This window comes from Pseudovirgaria hyperparasitica (genome assembly GCF_010093815.1).
Source record: "Pseudovirgaria hyperparasitica strain CBS 121739 unplaced genomic scaffold EJ05scaffold_9, whole genome shotgun sequence".
In the NCBI taxonomy this organism is placed as follows: Eukaryota; Fungi; Ascomycota; class Dothideomycetes; order Acrospermales; family Acrospermaceae; genus Pseudovirgaria; species Pseudovirgaria hyperparasitica.
In genome coordinates, this window is record NW_022985557.1 from 27,638 (window position 1) to 52,641 (window position 25,004).

Here is a 25,004-nt window from a genome sequence, read left to right on the forward strand (position 1 = left end):
TTGGCAGGTGCCGGTGCGTACAAAATCGCAATGTACTTAAGGATCCGCCGGCTAGTGCTAGACTGCACTTGTGACAAGCGATTTGATCAATGCGATTTGATCAGTATCAATAAAGCACTTAAACAAACAAGTAAAAGTGCTCTACTGCATGCTCTGCAGTAACGGTCTCTTGTATGCATGGCAAAATAATCTCGGCTTTGGATCAAGGGTCGGCCTCACTTGCACAAGGCTATTGGCATTATGACATGTAATACCACACAAACTGTGACTTCTCACATGTACTAAACACCTCGCTGGTATCTGCTAAAGTCGTGCCCAACTTTCCTATGTGGGTGTATACATTTCATCAACTAGAGCTTAATTGTGGTTGTGGTGAAGTCAGAAATCGAGAGGGAATCTGGTTCTGGATTCGGTTGTAATGTACTTCATTTCATCGCCTCAGTATCCGGTTAATGAGCATCAGAGGAAGTTACTAAACCTTTCAGAGTTGAGCCTGCATAGTGTATGCGGTAGACGTAGATTTGGGGCTATATGACGAGATATTGTAAAGACCGTCATAGACTAACTAACCATATTTCTCGTATATCGTCATGTTATCGAGATCCAGCTTAATTAACAGAAGGTTAGTATAGTAGAAACTCTCCAGTCAAAAATGCAACAAAGACTCTTTGAGATCATGAATCGAAACGCAATATGACGCTACGAGACGTAGTAGGTACATCGTTTCTAGTACTCTATGTATACGAAAGGACAACAATATTGTAGCCGCAACAAACGTCCCGTCATCCTTACGCACTTCTGTTTGGGATGATACCATATGCTTTCATTAGAGGAATTTGCACACATGAGCCGGCGTCGTGCATTAGTATCAGCAATTGCACGGAGCAACAAGACGTAGAACAGAATGAGGCATTGTAATAGTTATGCTACAGGACCAACATAAGGGCTATGTCACACATGTATAAGTAACTAACGCATGGAATACACCGTTTTCTGTGCTATGCTCGAAGATCGCATTACATGCACTGCGGATGAAGAGCTCTCCGCTTCACTATCACATCACAGTGCTTCGGCTGAAAGACTCACCAGTTTTGGGTCCACAGGTCTTCAACGCCCTGCAGTTCGAGATCAAACTCACATAAGATAATAGGGAGAAGCTTACGCATCTCCAAGTCGCTCCTACACAGACGTGTCGGCCACAGATTGTCGCACCATCCCAAGGCACAACACGCCATATAGAAAGACGTACAGTTGGATGTATGCGATGAATGTCTCCTTGATGTAAGCCTGCAGCTATGTAAAGTCCTGCATATGTATGAGATGTACCATTATTCTCTCAGCAGACCATCTTCCATGGCAGCTTTTAATACTCCTGACGGAGTAGTAAGAGGAAATGGGGGTTTAAGGAGATGATACAGACAACTACTGAATGAACAGGCTGTGGTGTTGCTACCAGCCATGATGGGCTGCGCACTCATTAGCCGCGTTTCTTCTCCATGATGGCCTCTTTAGCGTTCATGCTTGTTCGCAGTTCTTAGATTCTTGAAGGTGCTATTACATGACTTTTTGAGATTGAGCTTGCTACGTTGAATACTGCTTCCCGGGGTGTCGCAAGGAAGCGAATGTTTGCCCAAATCCGAAAATAGCGTACCATTTTTTCTTCCACATTAAACATATTCACAATGGCACGCTATGTCTTCTTACTCGAAACAACTACGGAAAATAGTCTGGACATATCACAGCCGAGTATGACGAGTCCAGACGGGATCAAGAAGACCATTTTAGTTGTGCTGCTTGAAATAGTGTAGAGAGTCTGCGAAAGTCGAAGACAAACCACGATGAGCGGTCCGTCAAGGAAGTCTTATAGCACTTCGAAGTTGCACGAAGTTGTATGGCCAGAAAGATTGTTCAAGACGCGCCGTCTGCGAGATAGCATCGTGGAATGAGCAACGGTTTCATCTGTAAGGGGAAAAAACCAGGTCGGCTATCGATAAGTCCACGTCCTAGTGAGCTATTTCTTAGGTTAAACTGTTGTTTATTATACCTCCCGATGTGCTTAAAACGGGACTGTGTACATATTCCGTAATTACTGCTAAGGTTTCGTGGGGTGGTGGTAATTAGTGATGGCGAAAACGGGACCGTGGCCCCGGATGCGAAAAGGCTTAGTGCTCAACCCCTTCCGTAAATCATGGATCCGTTGCGGGTGGAGGTGTGGACTCGACCGCTTTCGTCGACGGCAACGCGTGTTAAGGAGTGGAGTATTGTCCAATTTAGTGATCAGCATGTTGTGGGGACATTGGAACTTTTAGACGTGTAGATCACTGCTGACTACATTCGGTAGTTAGGTGGAGCGTGGAGCGAAAGCGAACACGAACAGTGCATATGCTCCTTGATAAAATCCAAGATTAAACGCAACCGGCAAGCAGGGATGGTGATGGACAGACACATCGTGCACATCATGGTGGGAAAATCTTCATCTCTCTCAGGCCCAGCGTTGGGTGCTAGCCAGGCCCTAATTGACCACTTACATATGTCTTGAGTCAGCATTGCCAACACGGCGCTGTGCAACATGGACGAATAGAAAAGTAGATGTGCCGTATGCGTGGCTGATGTTGATCTGGAGCGGCGGCATGGTTGCGCTCGTGGTGTATTGTCAAGATTCGTAGTTTCGCGCTTTGACTGCGGGGACCTTGTCCGAAGGTGTTCAGGGTCCATCCTCGTTGACTGCTAGGAAAGACGTATTGATGAGGTGAGCGCAAGTAATGGCTTCAAGAATGGAAAAGTACACTCAAAAAGAATGAAATAGATCATTGACTGTAATCATATATTTTATGTATGTATATATCGAGGAGACATTACTCTTATGGCGGTTCCTCTCATTACAATCGGAGGTTCTAGGCCATTCATCGCTGTACATATCGTGAGCCAAGTAAAAACTTTGTGGCAGAGAGTTCGCCTGTAAAATGGGTAAGCCTCGCCAGATACCATCAACCATCGGTGGTACATTTTGATCGCTCGCGCAGTATATTGCCCAAAATGGAGAGAAAGAAAGAAGGCGTGTGGTAGCCTTGGTGAGCGTCCGAAGGCGCATAGTCCGTGATTACAATCCAGAACGCCATGCTTGCTATGTCAACAAAGGAGATTCCGTGCCAAGTGTCCTGTGATACATCCGCCTCATTATATGCCGTAATATGAGTATGTCGAGTTTGCTCCTGACAACCCGACAATTTCTCTAGCGATGCTATTGATTTCCGCTTCATCGTCGTCATTTTCCTCGTCGATGTTGTTGAAATTTCTCAAGAAGTTTAGTACGTAGTGTTTTCTGCTTCGTCGTGCGAGCTCAAGCGAGCTCACTACTTGCCGCGACCCATTCGCTTTCATGGGTCCCCAACCAACGATCCAATCCTGTTTCCAGCCGTTTTCCAGCAATATCTTTACAATCTCTACATCGTCGATTTCGATGGCGAGACCGAGGGGAGTGACATCTAGATTACGGCCGATGACAACGTGATCATCAGTCGATTGCTTCACCCCTACGCTGAGGAGGATATTAAGTGCTGAAAGGTTGCGTCCGGCAATGGCTCGGAGGAGAGGTGTCGTTAGAGTATATTGTGTGTGCATGTATGTCGAGTCATTCTCAGTGTGTTCAACGATGTGGGGATCAGCACCATTGCAAAGAAGAAGTCCAAGGAGTTCGACCGAGACCATGGGACAGTGAAGATGATTGTGGTCAGAGATACATGATATTGGATCTGGTGTCGATGTGGCGTCGGTAGGAAAGGAGGTGAAGATGGAATCAGGGCCGGATGTAGACGCAAGCTTCTTCTTCTCTGCTGCAGAGTAAGATGTTTTGATGCCGTATTCCAGAAGGAGCTGGACACCAGAGATAAAGCCGAAGCTGGTAAATAGAGATATGGCAGTATATTTGTAGCAGTGCACCGATATCCGTTGGTTCTCGAAGACGAAGGTCTGGTTGTTCCTTGTGTCGCCGTGTCGTGTTGTGCGAGCACGTGATACCACGAAGGTATGGTGAACGACTTGGTCCTTGTTGAAATCGTCGCAGCTCACCAGGAATCTCAGTAGACGATCGCGTTCCCTGGAGTTTGGTAAAATGGCCAACGCATGGTAGCATGAACGGTCGCTAACAATATGTTTACCACCTTCTTCGGGCATGTCTTGAATGATCTTCTCCCAATCCGTCATTTTTCGAGTTTCTAGACTTGCGCCATAGTTTCGGAGTAAACGAATAGCCATGTCTACCTGGGCGGCATAGCACGCTTCGAGGAAAGCAGCATCAATCGACTCCTGGTCAACTCCACAATCAGCATGCACCAAGTAATCAATTATGGCCGTGTGGCCATCTACTGCAGCACACGATAGAGCATCGCGATACCTGGTAGGCGATTGTGGGACGGGTGTAGCGCGGGCACCTAGTGTGACGAGAGAGGCGACTAGCGAGATGTTTCCGGAGTGAGCTGCTTGCTGAAGTGCGATACCTAACGTGGCTGGTGAGTAGGTGGACTTCTTACGCTCTGAATCGCGGCGGAATAGGCACGAGAAGCTCCTGCGCGGGAGGAGGGGGAACCTGGATTTTATGGATTTAGTGGACCGAAGGGACGCAGATAGTGAAGGCTTCTTTGGTAGTAGGTCTTGGGAAAGATCGTGCAGTAAGGTCTGTGCAACAGCATGGCCAGTGGTGGTAGGAGGGAGCGGTGTGGGTTGAGTGATGATTGGAGAGATGTGGTGGTGGTGGTGGTGGTCGTCGTGGCCATCGAGTTCGGCATTCTCAAATAAGGGAGCCAAAGATTGGGGAGTATGGGTTTTGGAGCGTGTCGGTGGACGGAGGGTGTATTTGAGCTTCTCAGTGGGTGTTGACAGCTCGTGGACGGAGTGTGTAGCTTTAGTATAGACATGACCGGAGCTGTGGACTGACTCTAAGCCTTGAGCAGGTTCGACATATTGCAGGCCATCTGGGACTTGGATGGTGTTTTCGGATTCAGTTGGTATCAGGCCGTCGTCAAGGATCCGGGGAAGCTTCTCAGAGTCGTATTTGACGGGGTTTGTTCCGTTGGCAGTCTTGATGCCTCCATAGCCGCCATAAAAGGTCATGTATTCGGTGAAGCCATCGGAATATCCATTGCAGTCACTCAGTCGCGGATTCTTCGCAATGGAGCTTGGTCTTGTAGGTATGTTCAGACCATGGCCCGGGAGCTCGGGAAGCTCCTCGTGCAATGAGGGAGGAAGCTCGAGGGAGGAGATTTCAAGAGTCATGGCAGCGAGCAGAGCAGAACATCTTCAGTACAGCGATCTTGATGTGTGTGGGCGAGTAGTCGTGAGCGACGAGGATGCGATGCGAAGTGAGAGAGCGAGTGGTAAGAGGACCGGTCAAGCGAAAGTAGGTGAGAAGGAAAGAGATTGAGGGCGAAAGTGGAGGCCGAAATGGATAAGCTGGAGAGCTGTTAGAGAGAGAGTGTGACAGGGCTTGAAGGGAACCCTAATGTAGCGTAGGTACCTTGGGAGTGTATTAACGTTGCGGGGGCGTGTGCGTGTGCGGCGCTGGAGGGAGGTATACTGTACTGAAGTAGCCAGTAATAGACAGCGAGTGATGATGATGGCCAGCCAGATAGAGCGTGGTAGAGCAAGCGGACGTTAATGCAGGTGGAAGAGACGGAGAACAGGTAACAGACAGCTAGGTGGTGGGTGTGTGTAGTCAGTGTACTTAGTGTGTGTGTGTGTGTACACTATGTAGATAGTCACGGTATGTAAAAAGTCTAGGGTGTAGGTAGCGGCCGGGGGGGGGCAGGCCAGGACTCCAGGACGCCAGGACGCCAGCTGTAGGCTACTAAACGGGTAGCGCTAAGTAATGTACCCACTCGGGGCTGGTTGGAGCCCCCAGCTGCCCCCGGCTGCCCCCGACTGTCCCCAGCTATTATCCATTCCCCCTCAAAGCTCGCTGCCCAGTTGCCGCTAATGTTAGTGCTGGGGCCTGGCGGGACTCGGGAGCGACACTGTTGAAACCTTGACAAGGAATAATCATGGGCGGATCGTCCGCACGTACTCTAAATAATATCTATCTATCTCTCTCTCTCTCTTCTCCCCCAGCGCTCGCACCAACTCTCGCTAATGACCTCCATGTACGGAGTAGAATCAGTGTGATTCAGCGAGAAATGGCCTGCCGAACGATGATGGAATACAGTCAGTCCACACAAAGAATTGCTAGCTCTACCACAGACCCGGCTACCGTCATGGCCGCGCTGTCGTCGTCAGGACTAGGACCGACAGGAGTAACAACAGCGGCAGCGGACAAAGAGAAAGCGAGGGATCAACAGATCAAAAACTAACGGCGCATCTGGAGGATTTCCAAACTCCATCAATCCCTAGGGGCCGTGGTCCTGTCCGCCAGTAGGAGTATTCTCTGACGAGCGGTCCCGGCAGATATGTAACGATATCTTGGCCATACGTATTCAATGTATTTTTTCCGGACTAAGCGTCTCTAGGCGGAGAACACGCTCTTGGATGCTGTTATATTCCTCCTATCTACAGTCTAGACTCTACTCGTAAACTTACTAATGCTCACCAAAATCTTACAGATGGTATCTATGTAACCGTTGGAAGTTTTGGACTGGACCTCAGAGACGTCATCTCGCAGCCAAGGAACAGGGCATGTCCTAGAGAGCGCCTATACACACACTTCATTGTTGGTCATGCTGTTGGAAGCAACGGCAATGATGGACCATGAAGGGGCTGAAGGTTGGCTGTAGCAATCTGCTCTCCTCGAGAGACCGAAACACGCACCCATAACACATAATGATGAATGCGCGCGTACTCGTGCAACCGATCTGACGCAGCAGACAGACAGACCCGTAGATGCAGGGCAAGGTATCAACAACACAAACTGCCTCATAGAGCCGTTGCGCCGCTGCGTCCTGACTCCTCGGCAGGTCGCGTCGCATTCTCCTCTTCATCCCTCCATCGATCCATCCAATCCACATCCTTCTCCCCTTCTCGCCTCATTCAAGTAGCTGCAGCAGACTGTGACGCCGAACGCTGTCGGCCGGGCAAGCTGATCAGTTTCACCGGCACAATGACCGCTGCCGCTGCAGTGTGCGCGTATCTTCAATGCTGCTCGCGGATCGCCTTCTGCTGCTTCTGCGAACATTTCGGCGCTTCCATTCAGGCCCCCAAGGAGGAAATGAGAGCCAATTCTACGACGCGCGCATGTGGTTTTCAGGTCAACTGTGGGCTTCGGATCAATCAGGCCGAAATGGCCCAGGCTCCTTTCAGGTGTTCCCGTCTAAGGTTGAATGGCCCGAGAGCGCAACGCCTCCGCCATTTACCCTTTCCGGATGAGAACATGACCAACCACAGCAGAACTGGCTTGATGGAACAGACAGACCCCAAATGGAATTAATTATGCATCTGCCGGGCCGCTTGTGCTTTTTCCTCATGGACAAGGGTTCCACGGATTATACTTCCCCATCCTGTCTCTCTCCCCCTCTATCATCCATCTCCATTCATCTCCCCATGGCAAACTCTGTCCCGCCGTCTACCATTCACTCATCGGTGTCATACCGTTCAACAACACGATTGATCAATTCGGGCATGTAAAATGGTCTTCGCACTTCCTGTTACCCTCCGCAAAGGAGGACGTTGTGTCACTCACGTTCAATGATGATACCCGGCTTCTTCCAACTCCAGCATGTTCGTGCATGCACCCAGTTCGCCATAGACGCCCTGTTACACCCGCGCACGCAGCAGCAGTCCCAGACTTTTATGGCCACCAGTCACTCTACTATTTGATATCAATCCCTGCTCTATCCAGTATAGGTGCAGTCATCCAACGCTGAACACATCATCCGAGAGACTGCTTTCCTCCAATCCAGCTGTGCGGATTCAGCCGCCTGCAATCTCCACGCGTTGGGGCCCAGAATAATGAGGATGTGCAGCCGTCGCAAACCTTGCCGGCTCTGCTTGTCCCTGGACCCGCTTGACCGTTCACCGTTCGCGTTGTTCTCACGACCTTCCACTGCGTTTCGTGGATCGCATTGTGGTCCTTGCCCCCCTGTCCAGGTCCAGGCACCGTCTTGGCTTTCTCAACTGTCCAGAATGAGGCCCTCTTCGAACCACCAGGAGCACTCTCTGGCTTCGCTTCGGCTCGCTTCTCGTACAAGGCTGACGAGCTCCCATTGCGCACTGTTCTGGTGCTGTTCTTCGCTTCTGCGACCTGAACTACTCTGCCCAGCCCTCGCACTATTCTCTACTGAAATTGAACTCAAGTTCCATCGAGCAGAGTTTAAGACTACTCTCTCAGCCAGCATGTGCCAGGCCCGGTATCTGCCGGCTCAGTCCATGATAAGCTAGCTTATCTGCCTTGTCGCCTGATCCATGTCCCTGTCCTTGTCCTTGTCCTCAACTCTCATCTGGTCTCCTGAATTCCACCACTCCAGAGAGGGAGTTCTAGTCCATCTGTTGTAGCCAACTCTGTGATGAAGGTAATGGAAGCAGCATACAGTACTGTCCATCCCACACATCCTGACACATCAATCCCAAACACCGTCGATCCCATGTTTCATCCCCTCATTGACGTCTAACCATCTCCAACTCGAGTTCCCATCATCCCTCTTCTGTTTAATGATCCTTCTGGCCAGAACAAACATGCCCGAGTCGCGCCATGCTTCTTGTCCTGCCCTGAATCGCATCTGCCGGCCGAAGCCTCTGCTGATTGATATATTTAGCCCTTGGCAGGCTATAAAGAAATTTGTTTGCTACTTCTGGTCCTCTGCGTCTCCACCCACTTACTGCATCTGGCCACTCGCTCCTTCTCTGCATGCACTCGATCATGCAATGTTGCTATTCCCGTCTTCCCCTTGTCAGGCACGTCTGCTGAATGTGGGGTCACTTAGTAAGTTGGTATTGTGATGTTTGATGCAGCCTGAGGTTGGTTGGTCGGTGCTCGAGTCCTGGTGGAGCAAGCCATATGCAAAGGTGTTGCACTCTTCTACAACACTACAATACACAAAACAATAGTCTGGTCCTAGAGACATTCTCGTAATATGGACCCTCTAGTATCCCTAGCCACTGCAATCTAACGTGCGCAATTGTAAAAGCTATGTTGGCGTGTTTTCCTAAACTATCTACCATACTCTTACATCCTCCATTGTCTTAACATACTCGCACGTCTGTATACACGCTACTTTGCCAATAATGTGCTTCATTTCTCTAGACTCGACCCACAATCACGTTTCCATGCATTGTTTTTCGAAACACTACCACGAACTATCACATTCTTGACATCAAAAAAACGCATTAACATGCCCTTCAAGTACGTCCTGATAGCGTCATCTCACCTGACACTCGTATCATCAACATCATCATCGCATGCGCATACATATCACAAACCTGTTCACCAATGCATTTTACATGACAAAGATATTCGTCCTATTTGAGGCACTCGCGTGACACATCACGAAATCACAAAACCATCTTGAACTCCGGATCCCTATCATCCCCACTTCCCTCAAACTCTGCATATCTGCCCCTCCTCTTATCCCTATTAATCTTCGCACACCACGCCACGTTCGCCGCAACTAATAGCCAACTCGCACACAGTAACCCAAGGATAATCTCGTGACTCCTCGTAAAAGTCGGCTTCTCCTTCCCAGGATAAATAAAACTCGCAACAAACCCACCTGCATTCGCAACCGCCAACTGCAGTCCACTCGTCGTTGCCCTCTTGTAATGTCCCGCGCTGTTATTGCTGTTCCATACCAACACACATGGCACACTGCTATACAGGCCCGTGGCCATGAGGAACGTCATGCCGTATTGCACCTTGGCGTTTGTACTACGGCTGATAACACCATAGCCAATGATCGCGATGGGAAGGGTGAAGAGCATAATCACGCCGCGGAGACGTAGACGATCCGAAAGTAGCGCAGTACACACAGTGAAGAATGCAGCGACAGCATATGGAATGACAGACCAGAGTTGTGCTGCGTTGGCGTCGTGCACAAAGGATAGCGAGTTGATGATGGTGGGGAGGAACAGTCCGAAACTGTACAGCCCTGAGAGAATTGCAAAGTAACTGCTCGCGCTGAGCCAGACTTGTACATTGAGAATGCCACGTCGAACTTCAGACCATGCAAAGTGCTCTGTGGCGTGTGCGCTGCTGTGTAAACGAGAAAGCGCAAGGTCTTTTTGCGCAGGACTCAGGAACCGTGCAGAGGAGATGCTGTTGGGAAGGAATATGGAGCAGATAAGACCACATGCCACAGTGAGCAGGCCCTCAATGACCAATACCCAGCGCCAACCTTCGAGCCCGCCAGCTGGTCCGATTGCTGAAAGACCGCGTGCAAGGAGGCCACCGAAAGCGCCAGAGAGGCTGGCAGCGGTGTAGAAGATGCCGATCCTCACTGCCAGCTCAGTGCGGGTGTAGAAGGCTGTAAGGTACAAGATCATGCCGGGAAGTAAACCGCCTTCAACAAACCCGAGTAGAGCGCGTACAGCGACGAAAGACGCGAAGTTGGTTGTGAAACCCAAACACATTGTAAGTGTGCCCCATACAGCAGTAAGAAGGGGTAGCCAGATACGCGGGGAAATTGTGCGGAGAAGTAAGTTGGACGGGATTTCAGATAGAATGTATGTGGCGTAGAAGGCACAGAGACCGATAGCAAATTGGTGGTCAGTGATACGGAGGGAGGCTTGGAGACCCTATATAAGATATTAGCTGATCACTCCATGTGAACAGACGTCTCGGTGGCGTACGAGAATCTTGACGTTCCCGACATTGGTTCGGTCGATGAAGGAGCAGAGGAAGAGAAGAGCGAGAATGGGGAGAATTCTGGTTGTGTTAGCATCATGTCTGAAGAAAGTTGCACGATTTTCACTATCTTACGAACCTCGAGTCCATCTTCCACAGCAGCCTCTTGGTCAATCTCTGCTCTTCAGCAGTAGATATCAGCCCTTCATCATAAATGTCACTTTTGGCATTCTCGACGCGTTCGTCGGCCATGGGCTTCATCGTCTCGTCCATGCTCTTCCGATCGGACCGTGGCAGTTAGAGGAAAGACTCAACAAAACAATACGGTGCTTCCTCAACCTTCCTGAGGTAGGTCTTATCGCGTAGCCCCGCAATTTACGAGTCAGACCGGCAAACAATGTGACGATGTACGGCAAGCAGGTAGAGAGAAGAGGGCGACCATGGCGAGTCTGGGGATGCACGGTATATAATTCAATGTCCGGAGCGCCAGGAAATGTGATTGCTCACGGACCCCACGCCCTTACTCAGCCGGCAGTCTTCAATGGTCCCCGCAAGGGAGATCCAACCTGTATGGCGTTCCGAACGCGACATAGACGTGTAGGACGGGCCTCACACAAATTTTATAAGAATGTCCCATTGGGATCTGAGGCTTGTTGTGTACCCCATGGTTTGCACTCCACAGCCAAGCGTTCAAAACCGTGTTGCCCAGTCTTCACAGTGGAGATGGAACGTCTGGGCAAAAGGCTTGAGCTTAGGAAAATCTGGGGTAGAGCGGCGCGGATTCGGGTCGGACCCAGAAGTAGCTGCCGAGCCGCCAATTCTTCCCGGGCCTCGTCATTCAGGCAGGCCTCAAATTCAAAGTCTCCTCGAATCTGGTTAAACTCCCTGCGATACTGTCTTCCACGTCTCTTCCCTAGCAACCAACATATCAAGGCTGGCCATCCATCATGTCGAAGCTTTCCAACAGCCTCAAACAGCTCATCAATGCCCCATTCGCACGTCCAAATACCACTCCCGCACCTCAAGACATCGGCGCGCTATACAATTCCATCGGCAAGCATGCAACTTCAAAGAAGGTCCCACCGGCGACATGGCTCACGCTGACCGGATGTACTCTCCCGTCCGTATATCGCCCTCAGCACTGACGCCAGTACGTAGACAGCGGCAACATTTACCCTCAATTCCCCGGCCTCCCTCACGACCCTGTACAACACATACACCTCTCACCATAAAAGGGAGCGCATCTCCGCAGCCGAACTCATGCGGGAAGTCGGGCTCAAATGTATTGGCCTCAATGGCGTGCCGCGCACGATCAATTGCCTGAACGCTTTCCATCCCAATCTACCCGAAGACGTGAAGGCAGGACTCACAAGAACACCCTCGCGAACGCCAAGCGCAGATAACATTGAAGCCACAAAACGCCGCGGCCGTGCCTTATGGGATAGTATATACCGGCCATTCGAGGGCAAGTTGATTGATAAATTGGCATCCACACACCCTGATCTGCCTGTGCATATCGTAAATAGCGAGTATGGACTGCTGTTCAGCGACCCACCAAGAGACGATGTACCCGGTAGAGGAGTGGGAAGAATAGGAATGAGTGTTGTTGCGGTGGCGTGTTTGCGCGCACAGACAGGCGTCGGACCGCAGGTGCTGAGCCATATCTACGGGCTGAGAAAGAGTTTGGACGACGGAAGCTGGGATGACGGAACTGTGAGCGAGGAGGGGGCGAGGTGGCTAGCGAGTGACGAGGGTGGAGAATGGATGTTAGGGAGCGTAGATGCGATTGTGGAGAAGGTCTCGAGCGGAGAGGGAGGAACATTTGCAAAAGCGAAGCTGTAGGTGCCGTGAGCAGAAGAAGTTGTAAATATAAATAGACGTAAAGGGAGAGATATGACTATAGAATCGTCTATATACTGCATTTACGCTGGACGTCAGCAATCCATCAAACTGAACACATTCTCTCTTCTCATCCGACTCCGTCAACAACACCGCGTAGCGCAACCACTTATGACAACCAAACAATCTTGCAAACCTACCTCGACTAACCAGGCCTTGATAGCGTCGGCGCTTCTGTTCCGGCATTTCCGGCTCTCGCAAGCCACCATTTGCGGCCCAGTTCCGATCCATGAAACCCAATGACCTTCAAAATACAAGCACTTACAACGCTCCCTAGCACTCTTCATTACTTACCAGCATTTCTCCCCTCCTGGAGTGACCTCCTAAGCTTCAGATTCCGACCCCGATCTCGCATCGCAGCCCCAAATACCGTATCCATCACGCCAATCAGAAGCGAGCGTGGCGCGAACCCAACCAACTGTTGGCGGCTCATAACCCGTGAATCAGGCACAAAGTCCGAGGAAGGTAAGTGTATATAGAAAGGTGCGCCCAAGATAGAGGTCAGGTGGTTCCAATGTCAGATAGTAATACCATCAAGTATCGAGTCTCAGAAACAGCTCGTGGTTTTGTTTACCTTTCATTTGAATGGGCTTTGAGGAGTGTTTGCATTATACTACACCACATTCATACAATACAACTTCTTTCCTCCATCGAAAATGGCATCAATCAACACCTTCCGCACATACATCACTACACGCAACACCGCGATTCTCGCATCCATTCTCGCATCTTCAGTTGCTACATATCGCCTAACCCGTAGACCTGTCATGGCCGATGCACCAACATCAGCGCGCCATTTCGCAACAGCGTCAACAGCGACTCCCAACACGACGAAGCCGCCCGAGAAAGCATTTGGCATTCTCCCACAAACCCTCACCCTGCACTCCACAACCCTCGTAAACGACGATACCGCACTCCTGACTTTCTCCCTCCCGCAAGGCTCATCAGGATCACCTCAAGTTTCAGGTCTCCCTTTGACATCGACCCTTCTGTCCCTAACATGGCCAAGCGGCTCCTGGACGCCCATTGTGCGCCCATATACTCCCGTCTCGTCTTCCTCGACCCCTGGCGAGATACAATTTCTCATCAAAAAGTACCCTGGCGGAAAGGTGAGTTCGCATATGCATTCCTTGAAGCCAGGAGATACAGTGCGCTTCGTGGCCGTTCCGGGCGCGAAACATGTGCCCTCGACGAATGAGATGAAACCAGCGCGCGTCTCAATGATCGCAGGCGGTGCAGGCATAACTCCCATGCTGCAACTCATCCGCGGGATATTGGGCAATCCAGATGATTATACGCGGATTCGACTTTTATGGGGTGTGAATACACCCTCGGATGCGTATCTAATGGATGAGTTCGCGGCGCTGAAATTGAGGTTCCCGGGAAGATTTGATGTGCGGTATGTGGTTAGTAAGGCAGACGAAGTCCAATCTCAAACGGAAAAGGGTCGGATTGATGGCGCGCTACTGGCCAAGTTGAGGTGGGCGCCGAAATGCAGTGAGGAGAAGGTGTATGTGTGCGGGCCGCCGGGAATGGAGGAGAGCTTGGTGGGGAAACAAGGAGTTCTAATTGAGATGGGTTATAGGAAAGGGCAGGTTGTGAAATTTTGAATTGGGTGGTCTGCGCTTTGGAGGAAGCGTAAAGTACTGGATGAATGTCTGTGGTGCATTAAGCGGCGTTCGCAAGGCTGCGTTTCTTGATTCGATTTTCAATAGCAGGTTGCTTTCTAGGCTTCAAATGGTGTATCTAAAGAGGTGGCCTTGTCTGGAGCATCGTGGATCTTCCAACAACTGTTATGCCATTGCCAATCCTCGCAGCTGAGTAGATGAAGGTCGTCGAGTTTCAGGAGTGGAGTAGGTCCGAACTGACCTCTGCGTAAGCAGATCCGCGACTACCGGACTGCGTTCAGTACGACGAAACATCGACCTGCGACTGTCTCAGCTGAACGAAAAGCCAAACTCATCGCCCCGCTGGATGTTTCCAAGGAAGTTGTCCCAGGTTGCCCATGCTGCAGTGTCCACGTCACTGGCAGTTGTCGCCGACATCAAATCAAGCTCAGAGTCCAGACTAGGCCAATACTGATTTCCATCAAAACCAGCCCAGAAGGTCGGATCGCTGTGGCTGCTCTGTGGAGATCGATGCGTAAGATTGATATTTGCAGTCTGTGGCGAGGGCTGTTGGGAGTTTTGAGATCTCGCAGGCGATGGTATAGCGTTCGGCATGGGCATAGCAATAGATGATGTAGGCATGGCGCTGTTGGACATGACTGACTGATATCTGGCTTTTGCTTGCTCCATCAAATTTTCCATCGGACCCCAGAGTGTTGAATGGCTGTCAACAACTTTGTCGCTGAGTCGAGAGAAGGCAGCATTTATCGGCTTCCAGCAACTCTTGACCAACTGCGGGTCTTCACAAACGGAAAGCTCGGAAAGTGCGACTGCAAGGTCATGCCATGGTGCCCAAAGATTGGCAAACCATATCCAGGGGTCATTGCGCCGATCGTCGGATACCTCCTTGTCTTTTATCAAAGATGTCACTGCCAGCCGAAGAAGATGTGAGCCTTTGACATTTGGAGGTTGCTCGATCGGCTGAGGGCGCAATGGCCGAACCGCATTCAGCTGCATAGATGCCACGAGACCTTCGAACATTTGCTTGATATGCCATCGTATCTGTTCAGTGTCTTTATCGACCTTGTGCCATTGAACAAGGTTTTGGATGTCCAGACGAAAATCTTCAACCAGTCGGTGCCTGGCGTACCAATCGGTTACTGTTTGGCTGTGTCCTAGACGAGGGGGAAAGTTCAATATACGTCCAACACCTTGAGCTTTGCTACCAACAAGAGAAAGAGTCATATCAGTGTAGTCAGTGGACTCGATCAAGGGACCCTCCGAATCAACAGAAAAGTCGACGTCGTTTATATTCAGTGGGAGGGCAGTCGCTTGCAGCCACTCGTTGGTTATCATGGGGTCAGCCCCACGCTAGATTCGACATCAATCAAGGCGTTTCGATGTGCTGAAGAAGTAGACACTAACCTCCATGGCGGCCTGGATATCAAGAAGTCCGATAGCCCACCACACACGTTTCGCCATTTCACGGTCATAAGGACGCATAAGATGTACGGATGGGTTATCAACATGGATGTTCAAAGACTGTGCGAGTCGCACAGCTAGCGAAAGCAAAGTCCAGACACGACGTGAACGATCGTAAGAGCGAGTTGCGACCTGAGGCATTAGGTCAGCCCGTCTTCCGTGGTATGCGAATCACTTACTAGATAAAGAACGAACGCTTGCAACACAGTCAAGTCTTCAGTAACGACAAAATCGGCTCTCGATAACGCTGCTTCAACGGCAAGTCGATATCGCTTAATGACAACATTCTTGGCCTGGCCAAACGTCTGCATTGCTTGCTCAGCCGTCAAGCTTGCTACAGCCGCGTGATAGATCGCATAGTCAAGTGCCTCGACAGCGGGGCTATCAGGAGGATAGTTTAGGTACAACCCTCCCTTGATCAAGTGAGCCGCAACCGACGGCCGGTGTAAGACCTTGAAAACCGGATCGACGTTGGATATGAAAGTTTCGCAAAGGTTCTGGTGTAGCCACGGCACGGCGGCATGCTCGACCTCATCAAGGAAAGATTGAGGAGTGGGGATAGAGTCTGAAAAGGTGAATGGCGAGCCTCCTATTGTGTGAGAAGGGGTTGAGGTTGAGGTTTTCGGATGAGGCAAAGCATCACCCCAGGTGGCTGATGGATTGAGTGGGAACCCGCGATGGCCTTCAGTAAAGCTTCCTGGCCGCGACTCAGGAGTGGAAGAGGGTTCGCCCTCTTCGTCAGCATTCGAAGGCGACTTTGTCTGCGCCAGGTTGTTGCTCTGCTGTAGCACCAGGGATTCTAAGCGTGCGAGTCGATCTCGAACATCAGCATCGTTGCTCGGCTCCGACCGTCGATTCAAATGTCTCCCTCGTGGGAGTCTCTGTCGCTCCACTGGCACGCAGGTTACTCCGGAGCGATCGCAATTCGTACACGGCACTTTCTTGTCGCATTTGACCTTGCGTCTGGTGCATGCTTCGCAGGTCAGTCGCGGCTTGGACACACCACCACCTTTGTGCATCCTAAGTGGGTACTGTTGAGTGATAAAATGGACTTGTTGGGTGGAGAGGTCAACTAGGCTTCGTGTTAGAATTGATAGGTAGCCCCGCCGAGAGTATGTAGCGCACAGATTATTAGGATTTCGTGATCAGCCGTTGGTGTTGAGGTCTGATGTCTGACTCTCAGGCACAAAAATGAGCTAGACCAAAGTGAACTGGATGCTGACAGTTCGACCAATGAATGGATGTCAATGGCGCCGTTGGAGTTGGGGGCCACATACGAGGCCTGAAGATCATCTAGACCTCTAGCTCAACAGGTCGCACTGGAAAGGTACAGGTCGTGAATTATGTTGAAATCCGAAGGAGTAGATAGCGGTGATATGGTATTGAACGCCAACCTGGGTTTATAGCAGTTTTATCAAGGTCTTTGATCGCGCTACCGGCCAGAACAAGTCGTGACGCATCCATCCGTTAGAAGCTTGGTCAAGCTCTTCATGCGCAAAGGTTTCGTGCGCCGGTGCGCATCGGCAGCCGATCCCGATGCTCAACGGACTTGTATAGGTGGTAGCATAGACAGGGATAACCTCGTGCATCAACTGAGAAATAGCTTTCTCTCATTGATAATTCACTCAAGTGAAATAGCAGTTGCCTATTGCTACTTTTCTTATCTGATGCACCTTTGCAGTGCGCAGTGTATGGCACTTTCACGTGATCCGGACACGCCTATGAATATCTCTGTTGTCAAGGTTGACGCCATGCTGACGCTTCAGTATACAATATTCGCTATAGATCATGATTACTACTTATTAAAAGGCTTTTCCTATGATAGCCAAGAAATTACAGCGTCTCTCCACGACGACTTACAACCAGGCGCCTGAAGCTTCCTGAAGCTCTCGACGGGGCGTTGATCAGTAATCATTTTCTCAGTAAACCAGTTACCATGTAGTCCGTATGGTACCCGCTGAGGTAGGCGTACCTTTGCAACGATGTCCTTCATGTCGGTCGCATCGAGGACCCAGAGCTCTGAGACGGCTTTGTCGGGGCAATTCCCTTCATCGTCTAGTTGTGATTCGTCGAAAGCGTAAAAAAGGAGGTAACCATCGTCTTCTTTGCCTGTAAACCACTTCGATCCTTCGCGTCTGGCTACGAACGTGGCTTCTTGTGCAAACCATCCCGGGGGCATTCGGAAAGCCTTGATAGGATCTTGTGCATTGCTGCTGGCCAGGATTTCGTCTATATTCCTTTCATCGACGCATCCGCCGTCAGATATATCATGCTGCTCTGCAGTCTTTATGAGATTCTGCACGTCCATCTTGAGTAATACGTCAATCTTCGTGGCTTTGCCAAGTGCCGCCCCAAATGACGACGTATACGTGCTGCAGCCGTAAATGTATTGTGCCTTTAACATAGAATACTCATTGTTCAGAGTAGGAAACTCGAACGGCAGTGTAGATAGAGCAAACTGTCTGCTGATTGAACTCTTCAAACTGCTTAGCGAGAATGTGTATAGGTATAAACGACATTGTTCGCTGGGTAAGTTCTCTCTTGCTGTTTTCTCTATATCCCAGTTGAGTGTCGATGGGGTGAGGTGATGCAGTAGGGGCGATGATTCATCCTCATCTTCGTCTGCGCGATATATTTTCTCATTCTCATATGCCGCGAAGAATGAGATGGGTCGTCGAGGATCTTCCGCATGCCGACTACCAGGGGGTGGAGGGGCTGCAATGTTCCCAGCGTTGAATACGAGGGTCGCTGATGTAAGCCGACATGCCAGCATGTTCAGCTCCACGACATCACCATTACCATCTGAGCCGCATACGTCCCACGTATTCGCGGTGTGAAAAATGCAGCAGGCATCGGTTTCAAACCACTGCACTTTTGCTGGATCTCGACGAGGAAATACTCCGAAGCGCGAAGGCTTCTTGGCGTCATACGAAACAACAGGTCGATTCTTCATAAGATTAAATGGATCTAATGATAGCGGAAGGTCCAGGATTACGGTATGTGTCCTAGAAGCACCGAAATCATGCATCATTTTGCCCCCGGACACGCCAGGAACGGGTATGTTGACCGACTTCGAGAGTCCGACTGGAGAAGAAACACCGTGTGAAGATGGAAGAATTGAATAATGAACGTAGGGTTGGATGAAAGTGCAGTGGAAGAGAAGCATCTCCTTTGAGACAGGATCGACTTTTGGATGTCCGGTAGTCCATTCCTTCATGAATCCGACTAAGCCTGGGCCGCCAAGGACTTCGGCTGTTGATTGGTGCTGAGAAGATTCACCTTCTGCAAACTCGCCGTTGAACCATCCTACTGTGTCCAGGTCCGGGAGTTGTACACGCATAGGCGGGCCACTCTCGCAGGTAGCCAGAGCACGGCCATCATGGTACAGGATGGAGGTGTTTGCTACACTAATCCTCTTGATCGCTTGTTTTGAGCCAGGTAGACCTGCTAGTATCGCTAGGAACACTGTTCGGAGTATGCGAAGTATTATATAGACCAGTGATGAGGCAGGATTGACAAGTGTTGTTATACTGGGCAGTATTGGTGTGCGCAACGTCGGGCTAGAGCTCGCAGATATGTTGACGTCTGTCAGAATGTATTGATTGACGAAGGATGGTTGTATTGATCCATCTCTTGTAGATTTCTCAAAGAGCACTCCTGCTAGCATGCCATCGCCGTCAAACCAATGAGCATCACGACCCAGTTGCTGGTTTGAGATGGGATTGCCTCCATTACGAAGATACTGTCCACCCGCGAGGTCGTCTGGTATTTGTCCGGAGTACGAGCATGGAGTGAGGGGTCGCGTATGATGTATCGGTGCGAAATTGCCGCTCAGATATCTGGTGTGATGATTAGTGTTGTCGTAGATGTAATGGCGCATTCGTTGCACACTCACGGATGCTTGTGTTGACGCTTCCTCTTCTGCCCGGTCAAAGGCATCATGGAATATCGCAGAGCAGGACACGGCGATCACGAACACATTCAGCTGGATTGAGATCAATGAAGCTGAGAATGATGGAAGCTAGAGAGTGGGACGACCGGACCCGCTAGGGTAACACATGGTGGTTTGGAGGGAAGCATAGGTAATTAGGTGCTGCCCGTAGAAGGATGGACCGTTAAGCTGTCATGACGTCGGCCCCACCAATTGCGACGGCGAAAGAGACTTGAGGAGAGGAGGGAGCCAAGAGATTCCGATGCGATGGAGCTCGAAAGCTCGATGATGGCGATGCAGATGCATGATGGAGACGCCTGGACTAGCTAGACACTTTCAGACCGGGGGGAGAAAACAGCTGGACAATGTGGGCTGGATTGAATGCTGCCAGGGATTACTGACTGCATTCACGCAGTGGTGTCGTCATGCCGTCAAACACCAGTCCAGGATCCATCAGAATGGCGCTCGGCCTCGGCTAGAGCTGCTGACTGACTCAGGTACGTACGCGTAACCTTGACCGCGGTCTTTTCGCCTTGTCGCCTTGTTGCCTCGTTGCCTACTCCTCCTCCTCAGACCTCACCTCTCTTCCCGCTGTTTCCCTTACCAGTTCGCTTCCCTCTCTCCGTCTCTCCTTTTCTACTTACTTTGCTTTTGCAGCCTTGTCGCCAGTCGCCGGTCCATTATGCTTGTTCCACAGTCTGCTCATTCGCTGTCGTGACTTGTGTACATATCCAAGAAAGAAGGTGGTCACTCTCACTTGGATTACGCTGGTTACCTCCACATGCAACTTGGGGAAGTAGATTTTTAGCGCGTAGGGACTATCTCCGGAACCATGGGCTGGGATTATGCCTTTGTGTATGTGTATCCACCCTCTACCAGGCTCATATCACGTTACTTATATTTGATAGACATCTCAAGTACAATTTCCCTCCTGCAATCGCTTTGACGCTGCTCTATAGACCATTGCTAACAGCAACGGATGTCTACAAGCTTCTGTTCCTTATTACTGTAAGCCTTCTTCTCTATCCATCAGCTATGCTGTGCTGACGTAGAAGATTGCCGTCGTAGCGACGATACCATGGGACTCGTACTTAATTCGTAGCAACGTTTGGACGTATACAGACGATGCTGTAATAGGCTGGAAACTGTTTGACATTCCCGTCGAAGAAGTATTCTTTTTTGTCATTCAGACGTACAATACATCTTTCCTATATTTCATACTTAGCAAGCCCACCTTTCATTCGGTTTATCTGCGCACGGACTTGGACAGAAGCCACAGCAATGAACTATCAATAACTTCTAGGCGTACGATTGGCCAGGTATTCCTAGCAGTCGTCATATATGCTGGGTTCCATATGCTCAGTCATGGTGGGACATCAACATACATGGGCTTGATATTGTCCTGGGCTGGACCTTTCATGCTTCTCCTTTGGTAGGGACTGGAACACGTTCGGTACCTAGGACAGTGCTGACATCACAGCAGGACTCTTGCATACCAGATGATATTAAACTTGCCCATCACCAATACCCTAATACCAATTGGCTTACCTACCTTCTACCTATGGATGGTTGATACCTTCTCACTCAAGAGAGGTACCTGGGTCATAAGCGCTGCTACCAAGTCGGATCTATATCTATGGAAAGGTCTTGAGCTTGAGTACGCGATGTCATATACCTGTAGCTATTTGATGACTGACATGCACCAGAGAAGCCGTCTTCTTTCTCATCACCAATGTTATGATAGTTTTTGGACTGTTAGCGTTCGACAATGCTCTTGCTATTCTCAATACCTTTCCGACTCTCTTCCCTGATGCTCCCGGGCTCCCAGGTCCGGTAGATCTTGTCCGGGCATTGCTTGTTCCTACAAAACGATATGACCATTACCGTGTCAAGGTGCTCGAAGATGCTGTGAAGAGGCTGGAGAGGAAGAGTCGAAGTTTCTACCTCGCCAGTGCCACCTTTCAGGGACGCCTCAGGATTGATCTCATCCTACTGTGAGTAGATGTGCTTTCTATCGATCCATCGCTCTCTAACAGTATCAGGTACTCCTATTGTCGAGTTGCCGATGATCTGATTGACAATGCCAAGTCTGCAGAGGAGGCCAAGTCCTGGATACACAAGCTTCATCGATTTCTTGATATTGCGTACGCTGAGCACGGGAAAAATCAATTGGAAACTATGGTCAAGGATGAGTTTCCAGCTAGCTTACAGTTAGCACTACTGCACCTTCCAACGCAGTATCTTTCGAAGGCGCCTCTATATGAATTGCTGAAGGGATTTGAAATGGACCTTGACTTCTTGCATCCAGGAAATCAGCTGCATCTACCGATTGGAAGTGAAACTGACTTGAGGATGTATGGATCTCGGGTTGCCGGCACAATTGCAGAGCTTTGTATTGACTTAGTCTTCCAACACTATCGCATGCTTCCGTCCGGATCACAGCAAGCCAGTATCAAAAGAGCCGGGCATCAGATGGGCATAGCTTTACAACTGGTGAACATTGCTCGCGACATCGCTGTCGACGCTCACATGGGGCGCGTCTATCTACCAAACACTTGGCTGGATGAGCTAGAGCTCACACCACAAGCTGTATTGAAGAATCCCAGGGGCATTAGAGTTGGGAAACTCCGAACCAGGCTATTGGACAAGGCTTTCGCCATTTACAAGGAGGAAATTGTCTCCATTGAACAGCTTCCGCAAGAAGTCCGTGGCCCTATGAGGACTGCAGTCGAAAGCTACATGGAGATTGGTGAAACCTTGAGGCGAGAAGGCTATGAGGTAAAGCCGGGGAAGGCCACAGTGCCCAAGCTGAAGAGAATCCGCGTTGCTTGGAATGCTATGAGTGGGCCATTGTCGCGGAATATCCGAGTCTGAGGGCTGCATTTCAGAAAGCACAATAATGGCATGGTTGATATATCATATAGATTCTTACATAGAGCGACATTAGCATATTCTTTGTTTTTATTGTTCTAGCCCAATCACGTCGTTTCATCCGCCGCATCATTAGCGCCAAACCCACCAAAACGCCAAGCAACGTCATGACAGCCCTCTTCATCTCACACCTCCTTCGTTATGTAGACAACACAGACCTGTCTCTACGGAGATGTCTTCAGATTCGGGCCAGAGGACGGCCATCGTAATCGGCGCCGGCGTGGGCGGTGTTGCTACCGCTGCACGACTTGCTAAGGCTGGCTACAAAGTCACTGTAATCGAAAAGAACGGCTTCACGGGTGGCAGATGCTCTCTGATACATAAAGACGGCCATGTATGTTTACAAACCTCCCATACGGCTCAATAACTGACTATTTGTGTGTAAGAGATTCGATCAGGGTCCATCCCTTCTGCTGCTTCCCCACCTCTTCGCCGAGACATTCCGCGATCTCGATACTACTCTCGAAGACGAAGGCGTTCAGCTTGTTAAATGCGAGCCAAACTACAATATTTGGTTTGGCGATGGGCAGTCTTTCGAGTTATCGACCGATCTTGCACGCATGAAGCATGAGATTGAGAAATGGGAAGGTAAAGATGGCTACGAACGGTATCTATCGTTCTTACAAGAGGCGCACAGACATTATGAGTTGAGTGTGACACACGTATTGAGGAAGAATTTTACAAGCCTACTGAGTATGGCAAGACCTACTTTTCTCATGAATGTGCTGAAACTACATCCATTCGAGAGTATCTATTCGAGAGCGTCCAAGTACTTCCGTACGGAGAGGCTAAGGAGAGTGTTCACGTTCGGGAGCATGTATATGGGGATGAGTCCGTTCGATGCACCAGGAACGTATAGTCTCCTGCAATACACAGAACTTGCAGAGGGTATATGGTATCCAATCGGGGGCTTCCACAAGGTTTGTTACCTGGGCAAGTGACGCTGTGGTCAAGACTAAATGATCATTTAGGTTTGTGAGGCTCTCGTGAAAATTGGCGAGCGTATGGGCGTTGAATACAGACTTTCCACCTCCGTCAAGTCAATCGCTTTATCCCCTGACAATAAAACCGTTGATGGCATCATTCTCGACGATGGAACACGTCTCACTGCCGACCTGATCGTCAACAATTCCGACCTAGTCTACGCATACAACAACTTACTCCCCTCCAGCACGTACGCCAAGAGCCTCACTGCCCGCAAAACCTCCTGCTCTAGTATTTCCTTCTATTGGGGACTCTCGGAGCCTGTTCCCGTCCTCAAAGCTCACAACATCTTCCTCGCAGATGACTATCGCGACTCATTCGACAGCATCTTCAAGCAGCACCTCATCCCCAGCCAGCCTTCCTTCTACGTCAACGTGCCCTCCCGTATTGACCCTTCGGCCGCACCCGCGAATCGCGAAACAATCGTAGTTCTCGTCCCGGTCGGCCACATGCTCACCAACACCAACTCATCCTCATCCTCCGTCCCATGCAGCGAAACGCAGGACTGGCCCTCAATAACCGCACGTGCACGTACGCAGATTCTCTCCACGATCGCGCGACGCACCGGCGTCGATCTCGCCCCCCTCATCGCGACCGAAACTACCAATACCCCGCCAACATGGCAAGCCGCATTCAACCTTGACAAAGGCGCCATCCTGGGTCTCTCGCACTCCTTCTTCAACGTACTCTCCTTCCGACCTTCCACTAAGCACAGCCGTATCAAAAACCTGTATTTCGTCGGCGCAAGCACGCATCCCGGCACTGGGGTCCCAATCGTCCTCGCAGGCGCAAAGATCGTGTCCGAGCAGATTCTCGCGGATAGTGGTGCTGAAGTACCATGGACGCGTGGTGGAGCAGTAACAAAGAAGAGGCGGGGACGGAGTGACTTAGACCAGGTGCAGGGCGCCGGGCAGTATAGTTGGGCGCAAATAGCGATCATTCTGGTTGGTCTATTCTTCGCTTTCTGGAGGGAGCTAGTGCGTACTGGATATATCCAGGCGCCAGATATGAGTGGAAGCATGTATCGAGGTCTGAAACCGTAGTGGAACTTGCGTCTTGGAGTAGTCCTGTGTGAAATTATCGATATAGAAATGTGCCTGATAGAGGATCTCTGATTTCTGGGTCCGTGATCTCTTCAACCGTCCACTAGACACTGACCGCACAAGCATCGAGCAATTCGCACGTCCGTATATCAAGTATAGTCGCACACGTGCTACATGACTCCGTGATGCACTCGAGCCAGGCACCTACTACACATCATCTTACACTACACGACGGCCACTGCTTAATTTACAGGAATACTCGCAGCAAGAGCAAATCCAATTTGCACTAATTCGCATAGCTGCATGAGTAGACACGTCACTCATGTCCATGCTCATAATTTGTAGGCTCTTCCCAACCCCGAACGTGA

At 50.2% G+C, this 25,004-nt stretch overlaps 8 protein-coding genes across 8 annotated transcripts; 5 read left to right on the top strand and 3 right to left on the bottom strand.

Annotated features, from left to right (window-relative positions):
- Positions 1 to 2,807: 2,807 nt before the first annotated feature.
- EJ05DRAFT_476556 (uncharacterized protein) lies at positions 2,808 to 5,723 on the bottom strand. Its single transcript, XM_033744061.1, has 2 exons — positions 5,513 to 5,723; positions 2,808 to 5,448 (listed from the first exon to the last, which is right to left on the bottom strand). Exon 2 carries the CDS (start codon positions 5,269 to 5,271, stop codon positions 3,178 to 3,180), a length of 2,094 nt encoding a protein of 697 aa, XP_033599729.1. The 5' UTR covers positions 5,272 to 5,448; positions 5,513 to 5,723; the 3' UTR covers positions 2,808 to 3,177.
- A 1,222-nt stretch (positions 5,724 to 6,945) lies between these two features.
- Positions 6,946 to 7,683, top strand: EJ05DRAFT_476558 (uncharacterized protein). The gene has a single exon (XM_033744062.1). It carries the CDS (start codon positions 7,085 to 7,087, stop codon positions 7,409 to 7,411), a length of 327 nt encoding a protein of 108 aa, XP_033599730.1. The 5' UTR covers positions 6,946 to 7,084; the 3' UTR covers positions 7,412 to 7,683.
- A 1,392-nt stretch (positions 7,684 to 9,075) lies between these two features.
- EJ05DRAFT_476560 (MFS general substrate transporter) lies at positions 9,076 to 11,323 on the bottom strand. The gene is made up of 3 exons (XM_033744063.1): positions 10,899 to 11,323; positions 10,765 to 10,840; positions 9,076 to 10,710 (listed from the first exon to the last, which is right to left on the bottom strand). The coding sequence occupies exons 1-3, from the start codon at positions 11,030 to 11,032 to the stop codon at positions 9,472 to 9,474; spliced, it is 1,449 nt and encodes a 482-aa protein (XP_033599731.1). The 5' UTR covers positions 11,033 to 11,323; the 3' UTR covers positions 9,076 to 9,471.
- A 216-nt stretch (positions 11,324 to 11,539) lies between these two features.
- Positions 11,540 to 12,685, top strand: EJ05DRAFT_384864 (uncharacterized protein). Its single transcript, XM_033741261.1, has 2 exons — positions 11,540 to 11,869; positions 11,922 to 12,685. The coding sequence occupies exons 1-2, from the start codon at positions 11,707 to 11,709 to the stop codon at positions 12,599 to 12,601; spliced, it is 843 nt and encodes a 280-aa protein (XP_033599732.1). The 5' UTR covers positions 11,540 to 11,706; the 3' UTR covers positions 12,602 to 12,685.
- Positions 12,686 to 13,425: 740 nt separating this feature from the next.
- On the top strand, positions 13,426 to 14,268 carry EJ05DRAFT_439507 (ferredoxin reductase-like protein; the record flags this gene model as incomplete). The annotated part of the gene is made up of 1 exon (XM_033741880.1): positions 13,426 to 14,268. The coding sequence occupies one exon, from the start codon at positions 13,426 to 13,428 to the stop codon at positions 14,266 to 14,268; it is 843 nt and encodes a 280-aa protein (XP_033599733.1).
- Positions 14,269 to 14,595: 327 nt separating this feature from the next.
- EJ05DRAFT_500825 (RPE65-domain-containing protein) lies at positions 14,596 to 19,686 on the bottom strand (the record flags this gene model as incomplete). The annotated part of the gene is made up of 5 exons (XM_033747040.1): positions 14,596 to 15,636; positions 15,691 to 15,879; positions 15,927 to 16,819; positions 17,608 to 19,586; positions 19,643 to 19,686. The coding sequence occupies 5 exons, from the start codon at positions 19,684 to 19,686 to the stop codon at positions 14,596 to 14,598; spliced, it is 4,146 nt and encodes a 1,381-aa protein (XP_033599734.1).
- A 524-nt stretch (positions 19,687 to 20,210) lies between these two features.
- EJ05DRAFT_476564 (Lycopene beta-cyclase) lies at positions 20,211 to 22,642 on the top strand. The gene is made up of 6 exons (XM_033744064.1): positions 20,211 to 20,533; positions 20,587 to 20,686; positions 20,734 to 21,110; positions 21,162 to 21,335; positions 21,385 to 21,672; positions 21,721 to 22,642. Exons 1-6 carry the CDS (start codon positions 20,511 to 20,513, stop codon positions 22,550 to 22,552), a joined length of 1,794 nt encoding a protein of 597 aa, XP_033599735.1. The 5' UTR covers positions 20,211 to 20,510; the 3' UTR covers positions 22,553 to 22,642.
- Positions 22,643 to 22,732: 90 nt separating this feature from the next.
- Positions 22,733 to 24,890, top strand: EJ05DRAFT_465364 (phytoene desaturase). Its single transcript, XM_033742776.1, has 3 exons — positions 22,733 to 22,943; positions 22,996 to 23,529; positions 23,581 to 24,890. The coding sequence occupies exons 1-3, from the start codon at positions 22,782 to 22,784 to the stop codon at positions 24,634 to 24,636; spliced, it is 1,752 nt and encodes a 583-aa protein (XP_033599736.1). The 5' UTR covers positions 22,733 to 22,781; the 3' UTR covers positions 24,637 to 24,890.
- The last annotated feature ends 114 nt before the right edge of the window (positions 24,891 to 25,004 follow it).

Excerpts from the sequence above, each read along its gene's own strand:
- EJ05DRAFT_476556 (XM_033744061.1), bottom strand. The coding sequence starts at position 5,271 with ATGACTCTTGAAATCTCCTCCCTCGAGCTTCCTCCCTCATTGCACGAG.
- EJ05DRAFT_476558 (XM_033744062.1), top strand. The coding sequence starts at position 7,085 with ATGACCGCTGCCGCTGCAGTGTGCGCGTATCTTCAATGCTGCTCGCGG.
- EJ05DRAFT_476560 (XM_033744063.1), bottom strand. The coding sequence starts at position 11,032 with ATGGACGAGACGATGAAGCCCATGGCCGACGAACGCGTCGAGAATGCC. Across the intron at positions 10,841-10,898 it reads CTGTGGAAGATGGACTCGAG|AATTCTCCCCATTCTCGCTC; the intron begins GTTCGTAAGATA and ends TAACACAACCAG. Across the intron at positions 10,711-10,764 it reads TCGGGAACGTCAAGATTCTC|GGTCTCCAAGCCTCCCTCCG; the intron begins GTACGCCACCGA and ends TATCTTATATAG.
- EJ05DRAFT_384864 (XM_033741261.1), top strand. The coding sequence starts at position 11,707 with ATGTCGAAGCTTTCCAACAGCCTCAAACAGCTCATCAATGCCCCATTC. Across the intron at positions 11,870-11,921 it reads ATGGCTCACGCTGACCGGAT|CGGCAACATTTACCCTCAAT; the intron begins GTACTCTCCCGT and ends GTACGTAGACAG.
- EJ05DRAFT_476564 (XM_033744064.1), top strand. The coding sequence starts at position 20,511 with ATGGGCTGGGATTATGCCTTTGT. Across the intron at positions 20,534-20,586 it reads GGCTGGGATTATGCCTTTGT|ACATCTCAAGTACAATTTCC; the intron begins GTATGTGTATCC and ends TATATTTGATAG. Across the intron at positions 21,336-21,384 it reads TGGAAAGGTCTTGAGCTTGA|AGAAGCCGTCTTCTTTCTCA; the intron begins GTACGCGATGTC and ends GACATGCACCAG.
- EJ05DRAFT_465364 (XM_033742776.1), top strand. The coding sequence starts at position 22,782 with ATGTCTTCAGATTCGGGCCAGAGGACGGCCATCGTAATCGGCGCCGGC. Across the intron at positions 22,944-22,995 it reads TGATACATAAAGACGGCCAT|AGATTCGATCAGGGTCCATC; the intron begins GTATGTTTACAA and ends TTTGTGTGTAAG. Across the intron at positions 23,530-23,580 it reads CAATCGGGGGCTTCCACAAG|GTTTGTGAGGCTCTCGTGAA; the intron begins GTTTGTTACCTG and ends ATGATCATTTAG.